This window comes from Staurois parvus, unplaced genomic scaffold (genome assembly GCF_062004578.1).
Source record: "Staurois parvus isolate SC_StPar_1 unplaced genomic scaffold, SC_StPar_1.0 ptg002113l, whole genome shotgun sequence".
NCBI lineage: Eukaryota > Metazoa > Chordata > Amphibia > Anura > Ranidae > Staurois > Staurois parvus.
In genome coordinates, this window is record NW_028319909.1 from 5372948 (window position 1) to 5389661 (window position 16714).

At 41.5% G+C, this 16714-nt stretch overlaps 1 protein-coding gene across 1 annotated transcript in view; it reads left to right on the forward strand.

Annotated features, from left to right (window-relative positions):
- Window positions 1–16714, forward strand: part of LOC149432778 (uncharacterized) — a 72830-nt gene that overhangs the window by 22609 nt on the left and 33507 nt on the right. Inside the window, exons 10-14 of the mRNA XM_089665042.1 lie at window positions 3464–3621; window positions 4911–5097; window positions 7615–7725; window positions 9160–9306; window positions 16351–16491. Of these exons, the coding sequence (XP_089521168.1) occupies window positions 3464–3621; window positions 4911–5097; window positions 7615–7725; window positions 9160–9306; window positions 16351–16491 (744 nt within the window). The remainder of the gene's footprint in view (window positions 1–3463; window positions 3622–4910; window positions 5098–7614; window positions 7726–9159; window positions 9307–16350; window positions 16492–16714) is intronic.

Genomic DNA, 16714 nt, shown 5'->3' on the forward strand with positions numbered 1-16714 from the left:
GCATATATAACTTAAAATGTATAATGATGTGCCATAAGGAACACATCGCATTTTTGGACGTGGAAATTTTGGTTAGCCGAAAAGATACACTTGGCTTGACCTTATATCAAAAACCATCTGCAGGAAATACAGTACTCATCCAGCTTACACCCTACCTCTTTTATAAATGGTACCCCTTGTATTCAGCATTCACAAATAAAATGCAATTGCACCAAATACTCTGATTATGGCCAGGTGGCCATATTTTGGCAATTATTTCATCCTTTATCTTTGCCCTTTTGCTAAGCTTGGCTGGGGATTTGTGCACAGATGTAAGTGAAAGAAACAGGTGATGTCAGTGGTTGCTAAGGATGTAGTGGGTGCAGTCATCCGCTACTTATTTAGCAACCGTTGGCAGCAAAAAGCTGTCCTATTCATGCATGCCAAAAACCCTAAATGTTCAGTTTCTGATTTTACTTGAATGGAGGCCATTGTTCTTCTTTTTGGGACGACTGAACCTTTAGTCGAAAGCAGGGAAGAATAGCCTAAAACTTGGTCTTGTCTGATGACCCATTACTAGTTTTCTGGTATATCATTTGGGTTTCTCTTCAAGCAGGAACAGACTTTTTAGAGATCAATATATACATTCATGCCACACTTCTGACAATCACCATGTCTTTGATAAAGCATTGAAGGGTATTCAATCATACAATTGTCCTGCTGGCACTCGCCATGGGTAACCGCCCTTCATTCCCAAATTTGAGGCAACATTTAGGCTATTATTCTTTGCCTCCAAGAATATATATATATATATTAATCTCTAAAAAGGCTGTTCCTGTTTGAAGAGAAACCCAAATGATGTATCACACCTCCAGTAAAGGCCCATCAGACCAGACCAAGTTCTAGTCTATTCTTCTCTGCCTCCAAGAATACAAGGTCCCGAGGAAGCAAAAAATTTGAAACGCATTGACCTCTTGGAATATATTTGGCATAGAGAATGATAAGCATTTATACAGGGCTATGGCTTTGAATTGCTTTTAGTGTGGTGATGTTAATGAAATTTGGAATAAATTTTGTATTTTTTATATATACATGTCTGCCCTATCTGATACCAGTAAAGTCCCACATTTTGTGGCTTTTGAGATATAACATTTAAGGATGTGGTACACTAAATAGCAGTCCCTTTTTTAAATACATGAAGATTTTGAAGTGTGTTTATGGGAATATGTGCCCATTTGTTAGGTCAGGTACTGCTCCATAAAGACAGTTTGGTGTGGAGTATCTTCAGTGGTCGTCTGCACAAAGCCCCGACCTCAACCCTACTGAACACTGTTAGAATGAGTGTGAACGTTGATAGTAAGTCAGGTCTTCTCATCCGGCATCAGCTCCCTACAGAAGGGTTTGACAAGGCAGTGCAGCTTTCACAAATGGGTGCAATTAAAACCTCTATGCAGACTCTTGCAATTTGTTCATTGTTTTGCTGGCTAGCTGGTAAGTGTGCTGGGAACCTATTGTTTTGTGTTTGCTCTGTGCAAATCCCTTCCAAGTGCACCCTATTTTAAAAGCTAGTTATAAATTGATGGTGCGGTTGCCATTTTTGTTTAACTTGCTGGAACTGGCACAAGAACACACAGGTAGTCTTCAGCTGCCATTGTGGACTACGCTGGGCTTATAGTGTTTCCCTGCACATTTTGAGAGGAACGAGTTACCTCCAGGCATACCTGCCCTCAATGTAACCATTGCTATATAGACTCTGATAGATTAGAATTAGGGACCACACTGTATATTGCTATACAGTATATGCTCCAATATGGAGACTCTCATAGACTAGAGTTAGAGACCTCACTACACATTGCTATATATGCTCCAACACAAAGGCTCTCATAGATTACAGTTAGGGAACTCACTCTACATTGCTATATATGCATAGAGGTTCTCATAGGCTAGAGTTTGGGGCAACACTATACATTGCTATATATGCTCCAACATGGAGACTCTCATAGACTAGAGTTAGAGACCTCACTACAAATTGCATTACAGTATATGCTCAAACATAGAGGTTCTCATAGACTAGTGTTAGGGACCTAACTCTACATTGCTATATATGCTCCAACACGAAGACTGTCATAGATTACAGTTAGGGACCTAACTCTACATTGCTACAAATGCTCCAACATAAAGGCTTTTATAGGCTAGAGTATGAGACAACAGTCTACATTGCTATATATGCTCCAACATGGAGACTCTCATAAACTAGATTTAGAGACCTCACTATACTTTGCTATACAGTATATGCTCCAACATGGAGACTCTCATAGACTAAAGTTAGAGACCTCACTACACATTGCTTTACAGTATCTGCTTTAACATGGAGGTTCTCATAGACTAGAGTTAGGGACCTACCTCTACATTGCTATATATGCTCCACCTTGAAGGCTCTCATAGATTACAGTTAGGGAACTCACTCTACATTGCTATATGTGTTCCAACATAGAGGCTCTCATAGATTAGAGTTAGAGACCTCACAATACATTGCTATACTGTATATGCTCCAGCATGGAGGCTCTTATAGGTTAGAGTTAGTGACCACACTATACATTGCTATATATGCTCATCACGAAGGCTCTCAAACGCTTAGAGACCTCACTATGCATTTCTATACACACTCACTGACCACTTTACTAGGTACACCTTGCTAGTGCCAATAAAATATCCCCCACATCATTACACCACCACCAAAAGCTTGAATCATTGATACAAGGCAGGAAGGATCCATGCTTTCATGTCATGTACACCAAATTCTGACCCTACCATCTGAATGTCCCAGTCAGCAGTCTGCCCATTCTCCTCTGACCCCTGACAAGGCATTTTCATCCACACAACTGCCACTCACTGGATATTTTCTCTTTTTTGGATGATTCTCTGTAAACCCTAGCGATGGTTGTGCATGAAAATCCCAGTAGATCAGCAGTTTTTTAAATACTCGGACCAACCTGTCTGGTACCAACAACCATGCCTCATTCAAAGTCACTTGAATCCCCTTTCTTCCCCATTCTGATGCTCGGTTTGAACTTTAACAGCAAGTCGTCTTCACTACATTTAGATGCCTAAATGCATTGAGTTGCTGCCATGTGATTGGCTGATTAGCAATTTATGCTACCAAGCAATTGAACTGGTGGACCTAAAGAGACTGTATGCTTCAACATGGAGGCTCATGTAAGCTAGAGTTTGGGACCAAACTATAAAGGGGACGTTAATGAGGCAGTGTGAAACTAAAACATGCTGAGAAATTAATTTACAATATGAAATATTTCCAAACTACCCTAAATACTGAAATAAAATGAAGTAAATGTCTCTAAAACCAATCAGGATGTAAACTTGAGAACTAGATTTAGAAAGAAAAATCCCCATTAGTTATATTGTGTTTGCATTGCAAGGAACATGATTGACCTTTCTGCATTGCAAACTTGTTTCTCTTCTTCAGACATGGAAAACTTTAGACCCTTCTCACAACAGAAATTCTTTTACGCTGAAACTCAACCTAAGCTGGTCATAAAAGGCATGAACTTCAGCCAATTCCTGTTGCCTGAATACAATGGCGGCACCAGTAACTGCATCTGGAAGGACGGAGTCACTGTTCAGGTGACAACTTTCCACCCAGCTCAGTTGATTTTTAGATCAGCTTTTGTTGTGTTGGGAACCCTATGGTTTGAATTTTGGCCGATTCAGCTGCCAGCTTAAGAAGACTAATGCAGACACTACACCTCAGGACTGATAAGGTGTAATATATTGAAATTTTTGTTCTTGGATTTAGACACTTCAAGGAATATTAAAATAATTTAAAATACTGTTGGTTTTGGGGCCATGCTGGCATACCTTATGTACACCAGGAATGAGCTAAAATTCATTGACCAATATCCTTGGCCAAATATGGCCATGTGGCCATATTAGGCCAGTATTGTCACCAGCATCCCTGGACCTTTGTTTAAATATGTCTGTAGGGAATGAAATTCCATATTTGCAGCTGACAGGACCAGTGGCCTGCTATCATGTGACAGTTTCTTGCATAATGTACACCTTAAGTGGTCCTAAAGGCAGAAGGTTTTTTTCTACCTTAATGCTTTCTATGTATTAAGGTGAAAGTAAAACCTTCTGCAGGCAGCTTCCCCTTCAGCCCCCCTTATACTTACCTTAGCCAGATTTTGATCCAGCAATGTGCATGAGAGCAGTGTCTCTAAGCTCTCTCCCTCCTCATTGGCTCAAAGACAGCAGCTGGAGCCATTGGCTCCTGCTGCTGTCAATCACAGCCAATGAGGAGGGAGTGGGGGCGGGGCCGAGCTGCACTCTGTGTGGCTCTGTGTGTCTATGGACACAAAGAGCCGGCTCAGGAGAGAGCATGCATGAGTGTACCCATAGCAAGCAGCTTGCTGTGGTGGGCACTTGGTGAGCAAGAGGTCTAGAAGAGGAGGATTGGGGCTGCTCTAAGCAAAACCTTTGCGCAGAGTAGGCAAGTATAACATATTGTAAGCAGGGGCGGACTGACAACTCACGGGGCCCCTGGGCAACAGGGGATCATGGGGCCCCTGTGTCCTCGCCCACACTCAAACCACACCCAAAAAAGCCTACGAAAGGTACCAGGGGCATATCATGGGGCCCCCTACTGACCCTGGGCCCACGTGCCCGAATGGTCAGTTTGCCCCGGATTGTAAGTGACCCTTTATGATAAACCAGGGTCCTTGCCTCCAAAATCTTATTTAAAAATCAAACATGTTGCATTTTTCTGCTTTTTTTTTTTGTTAATCAAACATTTTATTATTGCATATAAAATGAAACTCACAGTTCTTGTCTTTTGTCTATGAACTTTGCATCTACATAACTGCACTATGTGTTTGTGTTGCAGATTTTCCAGCTCAGATCTAACACTTTGATAGAAAAGGATGAGATTTCAGTTTCCTCATACCATTGCTGATGTTCCCACCCTCATCATTTCATACAAAATAGACTTAGCCTTCACCTTCAATAATAGTGACGGAGGTGACACCGGCCCAGCACATGTCGGGTGGAGGATGGATGGTCTGCTGAGTTTTCTCTGCCTGCTCTGTGTCTTTATAGCACCAGGTATGTATGACTCCAGAAGGTAATAGCATAGTAGTAATTCAAAAATTCTATAATCATGGGGGTATTTTTTCTTGTTCAAACAATTTTATTAACAATAAACCGGAATGACACAAACAAGGAGACATTGTTAATGTATACTAGGCATTAATGTAACAGTAGGACATAATAAAATGAATGAGGGTCAAGGCATTAACGCCTATACATTTCTAACGGAAACAGGTAAATAAAAATCAATGACAGATCACAAGATGGTATCAGCCAATCATGGTAATGTCTCCCAAGTGCATTAAAGAAATAGGGGAAATTCTGGAGGGGGTCAGACAGGGGCAGAAGGGGGGGGAAGGAAAAGAAGAACAACAACCATGACTCCATGAACATTCATCAAGTTCACAATAGCCTCTACGCGCTACGCACGAGGGGTTATGGACTATATCCTTGGCGTACAGTACTGAACTCAAGGGAGAAGCAGTGATTCGTCAAAGTTAGACGGAAGGAAATGCTCTACCCAAGGGCTCCATATGCGCAGGAATTTAGGGATCGTGTCAAGAACTGTGGCTTCCACCTTTGCATGTATCATGGCTTGTGTTATTCTGGTTTTGACGGCCACGACACTAAGAATAGGGATTTCCAAGACTTTGCTATAACCTGTTTAGCCGCTGTCGTGACTTGTAAGGAGCTTAAATTGCGAGTTGGAGATGCCAGAAGGGCATTGGTTGAGTAGGGCTGTTGTTGGGTCTGGCTGTATAGTGATAGTGCTAAATGTAGATATCATGGTAAAAATTTCATCCCAAAAGGTTCGTACTACAGGACAGTCCCACCATATATGGTAATGTGTTCCCAGATCCGCACAGCCTCTGAAACAGTTGGGCGAGTAATTAGGGGTAAATTTTGCGATTCTTGCTGGGACCAAGTACCAGCGGGTTAAAACTTTATAATTCATTTCCAATGCTACAACGTTCTGCGAAGACGATTTTGTGTTGGCCCAAATGTGGTCCCAATCAGACAGGTCGAATTTCATGGGGGTATTTTTTAAAGGGAATGTACACCCTACCAATGAACTAACTTATTTTCTTATATCTGTTTAATAAGTGCAAAGTAAATACCTGTTGATCCTGCCAGAAATCTTGTGAGCTGATAACGTCTGTGCTCTATGCCTGCTCCGCTCTCATATCAATGACAGGTGTACCTCGGTTTACGAACGCCTCGGTTAACGTAATTTTCGGTTTACGAATGAAAATCCATTGAAAATAATAGCTCGGTTTACGAATTTTATTTGCAATACGAAGTGTGTGCCGATTTTTTTAAAAGCAATTGCTGGCTTTTTTTTTTTTTTACTTTAGCTCACAAAATTAGCTTTCACTTTCCCCAGAGCTAAAGGAGACTTTGTTTCTTTTAAGAAACTAAAAGGGAACATTGTTTCTTTTAACATGGGGAATAAACTAAAAGGAAACTTTCTTTCTTTTAGCTGGTGGGAAAGTGACAGCTGATTCTCTGAGCTATAGTGAAGAAAAAAAAAGTGATAATTACATTTAAAAACCGGTACCATAATAAATTAAAAAAACGGCGTTGGGTCCCCACTCCCATGCATGCCAAGCCCTTCGGGCCTGGTATGGATTTTGAGGGGAACTCGAATGCCAAAACTTTTAAAAAATGGCATAGGGGCCGCCCCAAAATCCATACCAGACCCTTAGCATGCAGCCCGGCAGGTCAGGAAAGGGAGGGGGACGAGCGAGTGCCCCCCCTCCTGAACCATACCAGGCCACATGCCCTCAACATGGGGGGGTGCTTTCGGGCAGGGGGGAATAAACTAAAAGGAAACTTTCATTCTCTTAGCTGGGGGGGAAAGTGACAGCTGATTCTTTAAACTATAGTGAAGGAAAAAAAAAACTGTACTGTATACTGTATAATGAAATGCATTTTTATTACATAATATCTGAAAAATATTTTTAAAAATATTTTTCATATATACTGTATGTCTTTAAAAATACAAATCGAAATATTTGGAAAGCATTTACAAATATATGTAAAAATATATGCTAAAATGACTTTTGTATATGTTAAAAAAATCTGAAGAATACATTTAAAAAATGTTTTTTTAAAAATATTTTTCATATATTTTGTATTATATATAAAAAACGCATTTCAACATGCAGTATATATATATATATATATATATATATATATATTATTTTTTTTTTTTAATATATTGAACAAGGCCAAAATTGTAGTATTTCACATCCCTAGCCAGCACTTCTACCTTTCAGACATGGGATTATTGGTTCAGATCCCAGCCAGGACTGCATGGAGTTTGTTCTCCTTGTATTTACATGGCTTTCCTCCCACACTCCAAAGATATGCTGGTAGGTTAATTGTCTACTGTTTAAATTTTTCTTAGCGTGCGTGAGATAGAAGTCTTAGATTGTAAGCTCCTTGGGGGCAGGGACCGATTTAAAAGTACAATATGTAAAGCACTGACTGTCAGTCAATAATCACTCTTATTTCTATCATATTTTTCAGGTCATTCTCTTTTATGTGTTACATGTGTGGGAGTAAATTCCTGCACAGGACCTGCCGTGACCTGTCAATCTAATTACAGCTGTGGCTTGCTCTATAGAGAGACCACTGAAGGTACGCCTTGCAAAATATTTCAGCAGCATGATCAATTTTTATTTGTATTATTTAAGCAGAACTCCAGCCAAAGCAAATATTTCCATTTCAAATACAGGAAGTTAATGTATGATTCTCTGCTGGGCTTATGATTGTTATCTGACCCTTGATGGGCATATTGTCTTGGTCATGCCTATCTTATGGTGGCTCTAAGTCCTCTAATATGTCTAGTCTAGTCTACTCTAGACATCTATATATGATCCTTGAAGGCTTTATTGTCTCATCTATGTTTGTCTTGTAAAGGCTCTAGGTCTTCCAGTATGTCTAGTCTAGTCTAGACCTCTATATATGATCCTTGAAGGCTGTATTGTCTTGGCTTTGCTCATCTTGGTTGAGTCTCTAGGTACTCTAGTATGTGTAGTCTAGTCCTCTATGTATGATCTTTGAAGGCCATATTGTCACGGCTATGATTGTCTTTTGGTGGCTCTAGGCCGTCTAATATATCTAGTCCACTATGTATGATCCTTGAAGGCTGTATTGTCTCTGCCATTCTTGTCTTGTGGTGGCTCTAAGTCCACTAGAATGTCCAGGCTAGTATAGTCCTCGATATATGAACCTTGAAGGCTGTATTGTCTCGACCATACTTCTTCTCTTGTGGTGGCACTTAGTTCTCTAATATGTTTAGTCTAGTCCTCTATGTATGAACCTTGAAGATTTTATTGTCTTGGCCATGGTCTTCTATTATTTCTAGTCTAGTCTCGTATATATGATTCTTGAAGGCTGTATTGTTTCAGCCATGAAGGCTGTATTGTCTTGTAAAGGCTCTTGATTCTCTAGTATGTCTAATCTACTCCTCTTTATATTATCCTGGAAGGTAGTATTGTCTCGACTATGCTTGTCTTGTGTGGCTGTAGGTCTTCTAGTATGCCTATGTAACAAATATAGCATGTCTTAAAGGCTCAGTCCACCCAAATAGATTTTGTTAGATGCTGGAGAATGAAACCACCTGACATCAAAATTAGGACACACAATGGACTGTCCTATTTGTCAGTGAAGTGAGGCATAGGATATTTAATAGAAATCATGCCCCTAATACTTAAGGCCTTCAGTAGAAGACCCAGAGCTTGAATTTTGATATGGAGGTCTCGGAGAGCCATCTTGCAATATCCATGCGTATATCATGATGGGTCACCAACTTAAAAAATTGCAGATTAAAAGACATACATATTAAGCTGCTGAACCCCTCCCACAGTTCTACTCTCTGAACAAGCTATGTACAGCCCAGTGATGATGTCATTGCTATTTTTACTATCTGGGTTTGCAAAGGTATTTGGTGAACACAAATTTGATTTACAGGCACTGAAATGGCTTTAGTGTCCAGAATAAAACTGATGATGATGATAAGGATTTTTATTATTACAGTTATATAATGCTACTGTATAAATCATTGCACAGATGGTAACAACTCTACAGACTATCTAAGGTCATGCGTACCGACAAGCCAATGCAATAAGGTGGGCAGAATCGGCTATACCGGTGGCATAAGGAAGATGGGGATTTCATGCTGCAACACTGATAGCTGCACTCCAACTCTACCCCAATGTAAGTTCATTTATTTTTTTTATTATTATATTAAATTAATTACACTATCTTATTATATTATATTTTATTATTATTATTAATATATTAAGTTATTTTATTGTGATATTATATTAATAATATTTTATTATAATAAAGGAACACTTATGTCATTATGTATCAGGATGAAATCCTTGGACCCATTGTCAGACCCTATGCTGGTGAAGTGGATTCTGGGTTCCTCCTGGTGCAGTGGGTCCTGGTTTCCTCCTGGTGCAGTGTGTCCTGGGTTCCTCCTGGTGCAGTGGATCCTGGGTTCCTCCTGGTGCACGACAATGCCTGACCTCATGTGGCGAGAGTATGCAGGCAGTTCCTGGAGGATGAAGGAATTGATACCACTGAATGGCCTCCACACTCACCTGACCTAAATCCAATAGAACACCTCTGGGATGTCATGTTTCAGGTCCATCCAACACGGGTTGCACCTTGGACTGTCCAGGAGCTCAGTGATGACCTGGTCCAGATCTGGGAGGAAATCCCCCAGGACACCATCCATGGTCTCAGTAGGAGCTTCCCCCGATGTTGTCAGGCATGCATACAAGCACATGGGGGTCATACAAACTACTGGGGACCATTCTGAGTTGCTGCAATGACATTTCAGCAAAATGGACTCGCCTGCTGCATCATTTTTTCACTTAGATTTTTGAGGTGTCTTTGAATTCAGTCCTCTGTAGGTCAATCATTTTCTTTTTTCCTTTCCTTTCCTTTCCTTTTCTTTCCCTTCCTTTCCTTTCCTTTCCCTTCCTTTCCTTTTCTTTCCTCTCCTTTCCTCTCCTTTCCTTTCCTTTCCTCTCCTTTCCTTTCCTCGCCTTTCCTTGCCTTTCCTCGCCTTTCCTCTCCTTTCCTTTCCTTTCCTTTCCTTTCCTTGCCTTTCCTTGCCTTTCCTCTCCTTTCCTTTCCTTTCCTTTCCTTTCCTTGCCTTTCCTTGTCTTTCCTCTCCTTTCCTTTCCTTTCCTTTTCTTTCCTCTCCTTTCCTTTCCTTTCCTTTCCTTTCCTCTCCTTTCCTTTCCTCGCCTTTCCTCTCCTTTCCTTGCCTTTCCTCTCCTTTCCTTTCCTTTCCTTTCCATGCCTTTCCTTGCCTTTCCTTTCCTTTTCCTTTTCCTTTTCCTTTTCCTTTTCCTTTCCTTGCCTTTCCTCTCCTTTCCTTTCCTTTCCATGCCTTTCCTTTCCTTTCCTCGCCTTTCCTTTCCTTCCCTTTCCTTTCCCTTCCTTTCCTTTCCTTTCCTCCATTCCTGCCTTCCTCTATGCCAAATTGAAAAAAAAATACTGCTATGGATTGGTACCAGGAAACATTACAGCAAGTATTTGATATAATTTTCTGTTTTCCTGGCACCAACCTGGCAGCAAACTAACAAAAGCATTCTGCCATAGATTTGCTCCAGGAAATGTTTTTATTTTTAGCTTTTAGATAAAATGTTCTGTGTTCTTAACATGCACTTGACTAGTTTTCATATCTGATTTAAAATGATCTTTATGTTTATTATACTTATTTGTTTAATGTCAACTATTTACATTACAGAGAACATTCATAGAATCTGCACTCCCCTCCTCTGGGAATTTATAGAAAACTGGTCTAGACTGTAGTTTTGCTGTGTGGGGCGCATTGTGCACATTATAGAACCAGGGGCGGACTGACAACTCATGTGGCCTCCGGGCAATAGGGGATCATGGGGCCCCTGTGTCCTTGCTCACACTCAAATCACACCCAAAAAAGCCTATGAAAGGTACCAGGGACATCTCATGGGGCCCCATACTGACCCCGGGCCCTCGGGCACCGCCCGAGTTCCCCAATGGTCAGTCCATCCCTGTATAGAACATCTATTTCTCAGTGTTTCCTCCTCCAGCAATGACAGGTCTAAGATGTCATCGCCACAATGATGCCGCCATCTCCCCGCCATTTTCCCCCAGGATGAGATTTTGGTGATTGGGTTTACATCAATGTCAAAGCGGTCCTAAACACAAAAACTACAAATGTATTATATTGCATCTTACCATTTTCTTAGATTAGTGGTGGCTGAATTCGTTTTTTTTTTTTTTTTTTTAAGGCTTTATTTTTACCTGGTTATCTGTCCATTAAGTGTGTTATTTTTCAACTTCCTTTACCAGACCATGCCGTTCAGAGAAACAATAAATGACATAATTACTGTTTCTCCCAGATTTAATGGCACCATGGTGATTGGACTGTGTAATTAGGGTGTTGTGGTTTAAAAAAAAAAATCACACCTCCCATCATGTGTTCAGACAATTATAATTGGCTTTGACACCATGGTCATGGGATTGCCATGTGAGCACTTGTATGATGATCACACGTCTGTTTATAAAAAAGGTCAGGGTTACTGTTCGGGTCTATCATATTCTCAGCCAGGGGCAGACTGACCATTTGAGCACTCGGTACTGCCTGGTCAGTAGGGGGCCCCATGAAATGCCCCTGGTACCTTTTATAGGCTTTCTTGGGTGTGCTTTGAGTGTGGTCAAGGACACAAGGGGTCCCATGATCCCCTATTACCCGGGGGCCCCATGAGTTGTCAGTCCACCCCTGTTCTCAGCTAACAATGGGCTTCTTTTGTACACAAGAAGAAAGCCAGGATAGTAGCTTCTCTAACCCTCAGGAGACATTTACACCCTTAAAAACCACCTGAATTTTGATTCCATTGCATTCTGGCAAACGTTCAGTGACCAGGGGTGTATTTACCACAAGGCAAACAAGGCATTTGCCTATGGCGGCATTTTTCAGAGGGGCAGCAATGCCCCTCAGAAGAAGGGATGGAAGAAGTGACACAAGCGGCATGGGGACCTGGTGGTTTCTGAGAGAGGCTGTGGGTTTCATGACAGTGTATGCCAGGGGCGGACTGACCATTTGGAAACTTGGGCACTACCGGAGGGCCCGGGGTCAGTAGGAGGCCCCATGAGATGCCCCTGGTACCTTTTTCATAGGCTTTTTTGTTTGGGCAAGGACACAGGGGCCCCATGATCCCTATTGCCTTGGGGCCCCATGAGTTGTCAGTCCGCCCCTGGTGTATGCACAGTCCAGCTCTCATTCCCGGGGAGCTGTGAAGGTGAGTGTCTTCCTCTCTCCCATGGGCGATGGTGGCTGATGTGTGGGGGGCAGAGGTAGTGGAAGGCCCTCTCAAGTGGGGGGCAGGAGTGTTGTTGGCAGGGGTGGACTGACCATTTGGAAACTTGGGCACTGCCTGAAGGCCCGGGGTCAGTAGGGGGCCCCATGAGATGCCCCTGGTACCTTTTTCATAGGCTTTTTTGAGTTTGGGCAAGGACACAGGGGCCCCATGATCCCTTATTGCCCAGGGGCCCCATGAGTTGTCAGTTCGCCCCTGGTTGTTGGTCAAGCTCTCTCTGTGGGGGGATGGGGGGGTGCGCTGATTTTTGTGTTGCCTAGGGTAGCAGAAAACATAAATACACCACTGTCAGTGACACAAAAACTCTTGATTTTGGTCATCCCTAGTGTTGGTCTTAAGGGGTTGACCTTTGTTGATCTTTAAGAATTAACCTTACTAGGCATGTGCCATTACTTGTGTTACAAATCGAAATTCAGACAACATTTTCATTATTCAGAGACTCAGATGTATCCGGATTTCAGAATCACAGTAATAACGCTTTCCAGTTAATAGTTACATAGTTAGTCTGGCTGAAAAAAGACAAAAGTCCATCCAGTTCAACCATAGAAAACAAAAAAAAGTTATAATCCTACACCCACAGTTGATCCAGAGGAAGGCAAAAAACCCAGCAAAGCACGATCCAATTTTCTCCTGCTGGGAAAAAAAATTCCTTCCTGATCCCCCGAGAGGCAATCAGATATTCCCTGGATCAACATTACCTATAAATGTTACATCCAGTTATATTCTGTGTATCCAAGAAAGAATCCAGGACTTTCCTACAGCAATCCACTGAGCTGGCCACAACCAACTCTTGAGGGATAATCCAAAATAAATTATAATGAAATTAATTATCCAAATTTGAAAATGAATTTGAATTAGAAAATGAATTTGAATTTGAAATGGAAACATATTGCAAAAAAAAATACAGTAAGATATGAAAGTGAAATTAGATGATGATTCCTACTTGGGCTGCTGAACAGAATAGAATAGAAGAATAGAACAGAGTACAGTGGCTAAATAGCTAGCACTCCTGCCTGGCAGTACTAGGGTCGTTGGTTCAAATCCAAGCCACAGCACCTCCTGCCTGGAGTTTGCATGTTCTCCCTGTGCCTGTGTGGGTTTCCTCCAGGTACTCCGGTCTCCTCCCACACTCCAAAGATATGCTGGTAGGTTAATTGGATCCTGTCTAAATTGTCCCTAGTATGTTTATGTATGAATGTAAGTTAGGGACCTTAGATTGTACGCCCCTACGGTTATGGTCTGATGTGAATGTACAATATATAGATGTGTAAAGCGCTGTGTAAATTGACAGAGCTATATAAGTACCTAGAATAAAAAATAATTAAACAGAGTAAAATAGGAAATAACAGAACTGTACAGAATAGAACATAAAGGAATAAAAAAGAGAAGACTAGAGCAGAATAGAATGTAGTAGAATAGAATAAAACAACATACACTAGAATAAAATAGAAGGGATATAACCATCTTCTGAAATTTTTATTTAGGTAACGAATTCTGCAAACGAGTCATTCTAACATAATCAATATGTGAAACTAAATTATTAACTTAACAAATGAATCAGAAACAAATAGACTAGAACACAAAAGAATAGAACAGAAAAGTAAAGAATAGACTAAAACAGAAAAGAATATAAAATAATAGAATAGAATAGAAAAGATAGAAAAAAACAGAATAAAATAGGAAATAAAGGAATAGAAAAGAATAAAATAAAATACAACAGAATAGAATACAAAATACTGTATATACTCGAGTATAAGCCGAATTTTTCAGCACATTTTTTGTGCTGAAAAACGGCCCCCTCGGCTTATACTCGAGTCAGCCAGGGGGGGCGCAAGGCTCCGTCAAGGGGTACAGGGGTGGGCAGAGGGCTGCTGTCTCTTACCTGGCTCCCACGATGATCCATCCAGGAAGCGCTGCTCCTTCCGTCACTCCGGCCACTCCCTCACTCCTGCCGCTCGGCTCCGCCTCCTCACCGGTGATTGGCCGCCAGAACTGTAGCTCAGGAAAGGTACACAGGCGGCCAATCATGGGCGAGGAGGTGGAGCCAAGCGGACCCACGAAAATTGAGTGAGGGAAAAGCCGGTAAGTGTGCAGTGCAGAGGTGCTGCTGCAACCACATATGCTGGCTGCAGCAGCACCATACTGCAACAGGGGTCAGCAAGTGTCATTGGTGTCAGTGGGAGGAATAATGCCGCATCATTGGTGTCACTGATACTAATGATGGAACATTATTCCTCCCACTGACACCAACGATGGGGCACTATTCCTCCCACTGACACCAATGATGGGGCACTATTCCTCCCACTGATACTAATGATGGGGCATTATTCCTCCCACTGACACCAACGATGGGGCACTATTCCTCCATCTGACACCAATGATGGGGCACTATTCCTCCCACTGACACCAATGATGGGGCACTATTTCTCCCACTGACACCAACGATGGGGCACTATTCTTCCCAGTGATACCAATGATGGGGCACTATTCCTCCCACTGACACCAATGATGGGGCACTATTCCTCCCACTGACACCAATGATGGGGCACTATTTCTCCCACTGACACCAACGATGGGGCACTATTCCTCCCACTGATACCAATGATGGGGCACTTTTCCTCCCACTGATACCAATGATGGGGCACTATTCCTCCCACTGACACCAATGATGGGGCACTATTTCTCCCACTGACACCAATGATGGGGCACTATTTCTCCCACTGATACCAATGATGGGGCACTATTCCTCCCACTGACACCAATGATGGGGCACTATTCCTCCCACTGATACCAATGATGGGGCACTATTCCTCCCACTGATACCAATGATGGGGCATTATTCCTCCCACTGATACCAATGATGGGGCACTATTCCTCCCACTGACACCAATGATGGGGCACTATTCCTCCCACTGATACCAATGATGGGGCACTATTCCTCCCACTGATACCAATGATGGGGCACTATTCCTCCCACTGATACCAGTGATGGGGCACTATTCCTCCCACTGACACCAATGATGGGGCACTATTTCTCCCACTGACACCAATGATGGGGCACTATTCCTCCCACTGATACCAATGATGGGACACTATTCCTCCCACTGATACCAATGATGGGGCACTATTCCTCCCACTGATACCAGTGATGGGGCACTATTCCTCCCACTGACACCAATGATGGGGCATTATTTCTCCCACTGACACCAATGATGGGGCACTATTCCTCCCACTGACACCAATGATGGGGCACTATTCCTACTTATAACAATTTTATAGACAAATGATACTATTTACAGTCGCGCGGGGGGCGATAAATAAATATTCATGTGATTTTATTGGTCTCTATCTTTATTTTTTACATTGACTAGTAGGTGCCTCATTTCCCACCCTCGGCTTATACTCGAGTCAATAGTTTTTCCCAGTTTTTTGTGGTAAAATTAGGTACCTCGGCTTGTATTCGGGTCGGCTTATACTTGAGTATATACGGTAAAACAACAGAATAGAAAAGAATAGAATAAAAAATAAAAGAATAGAATAGCATAGAAATAAATAGAATAAAATAGAAAGAATATAGCCATCTTCTGAAATCTGAATTTACGAAACAAATTCTGAAAATGAATCATTCTAACATACCGAATATGCAAAATTTAATTATTAACTTAACAAACGAATCCAAAACAAGATGAATGTTTCCACTGTGCACATCTTTATATTTTACTCTTACATCTTCTCAGCTTACATAACTATAAAATAATGTTCTGCTTAATTAATGGGACATCAAAATGATCTGTTAAGAATATTTTATATAATATTTTTATTGTACATTTTTATATGTGTTTTTGTAACTGAAGTTATCATTACCTTCTAACAGGGCCAGCTGACAGTTCGCAGGCCAATGGACTGTTTTGCCCATCATGCCGATCTCAGACGCAGAGCTGGTGTAAGCAACAGACGAATATACAATGTACCGGCAGCGAGCAAACGTGCATTTTTGAATCTAATGTAACGTCAGGTATTTCACCATTATTTTATGTTTTTATGTATTTTTTTTATTTTATTTAAAAATGATTTGTCATGAGAGTACAATCCTATCCACAACAAAATTGCTCTTTAACCTTTTTGGTGCTGAGACAAGGTCCTCTGGCATCCACAATGAGGACTGAGAGCAGAGCTCTTAAAAAAAACTATATTTTTTAAATATTTATCAAGTAAATTTGAAATTTAGCATATGTATA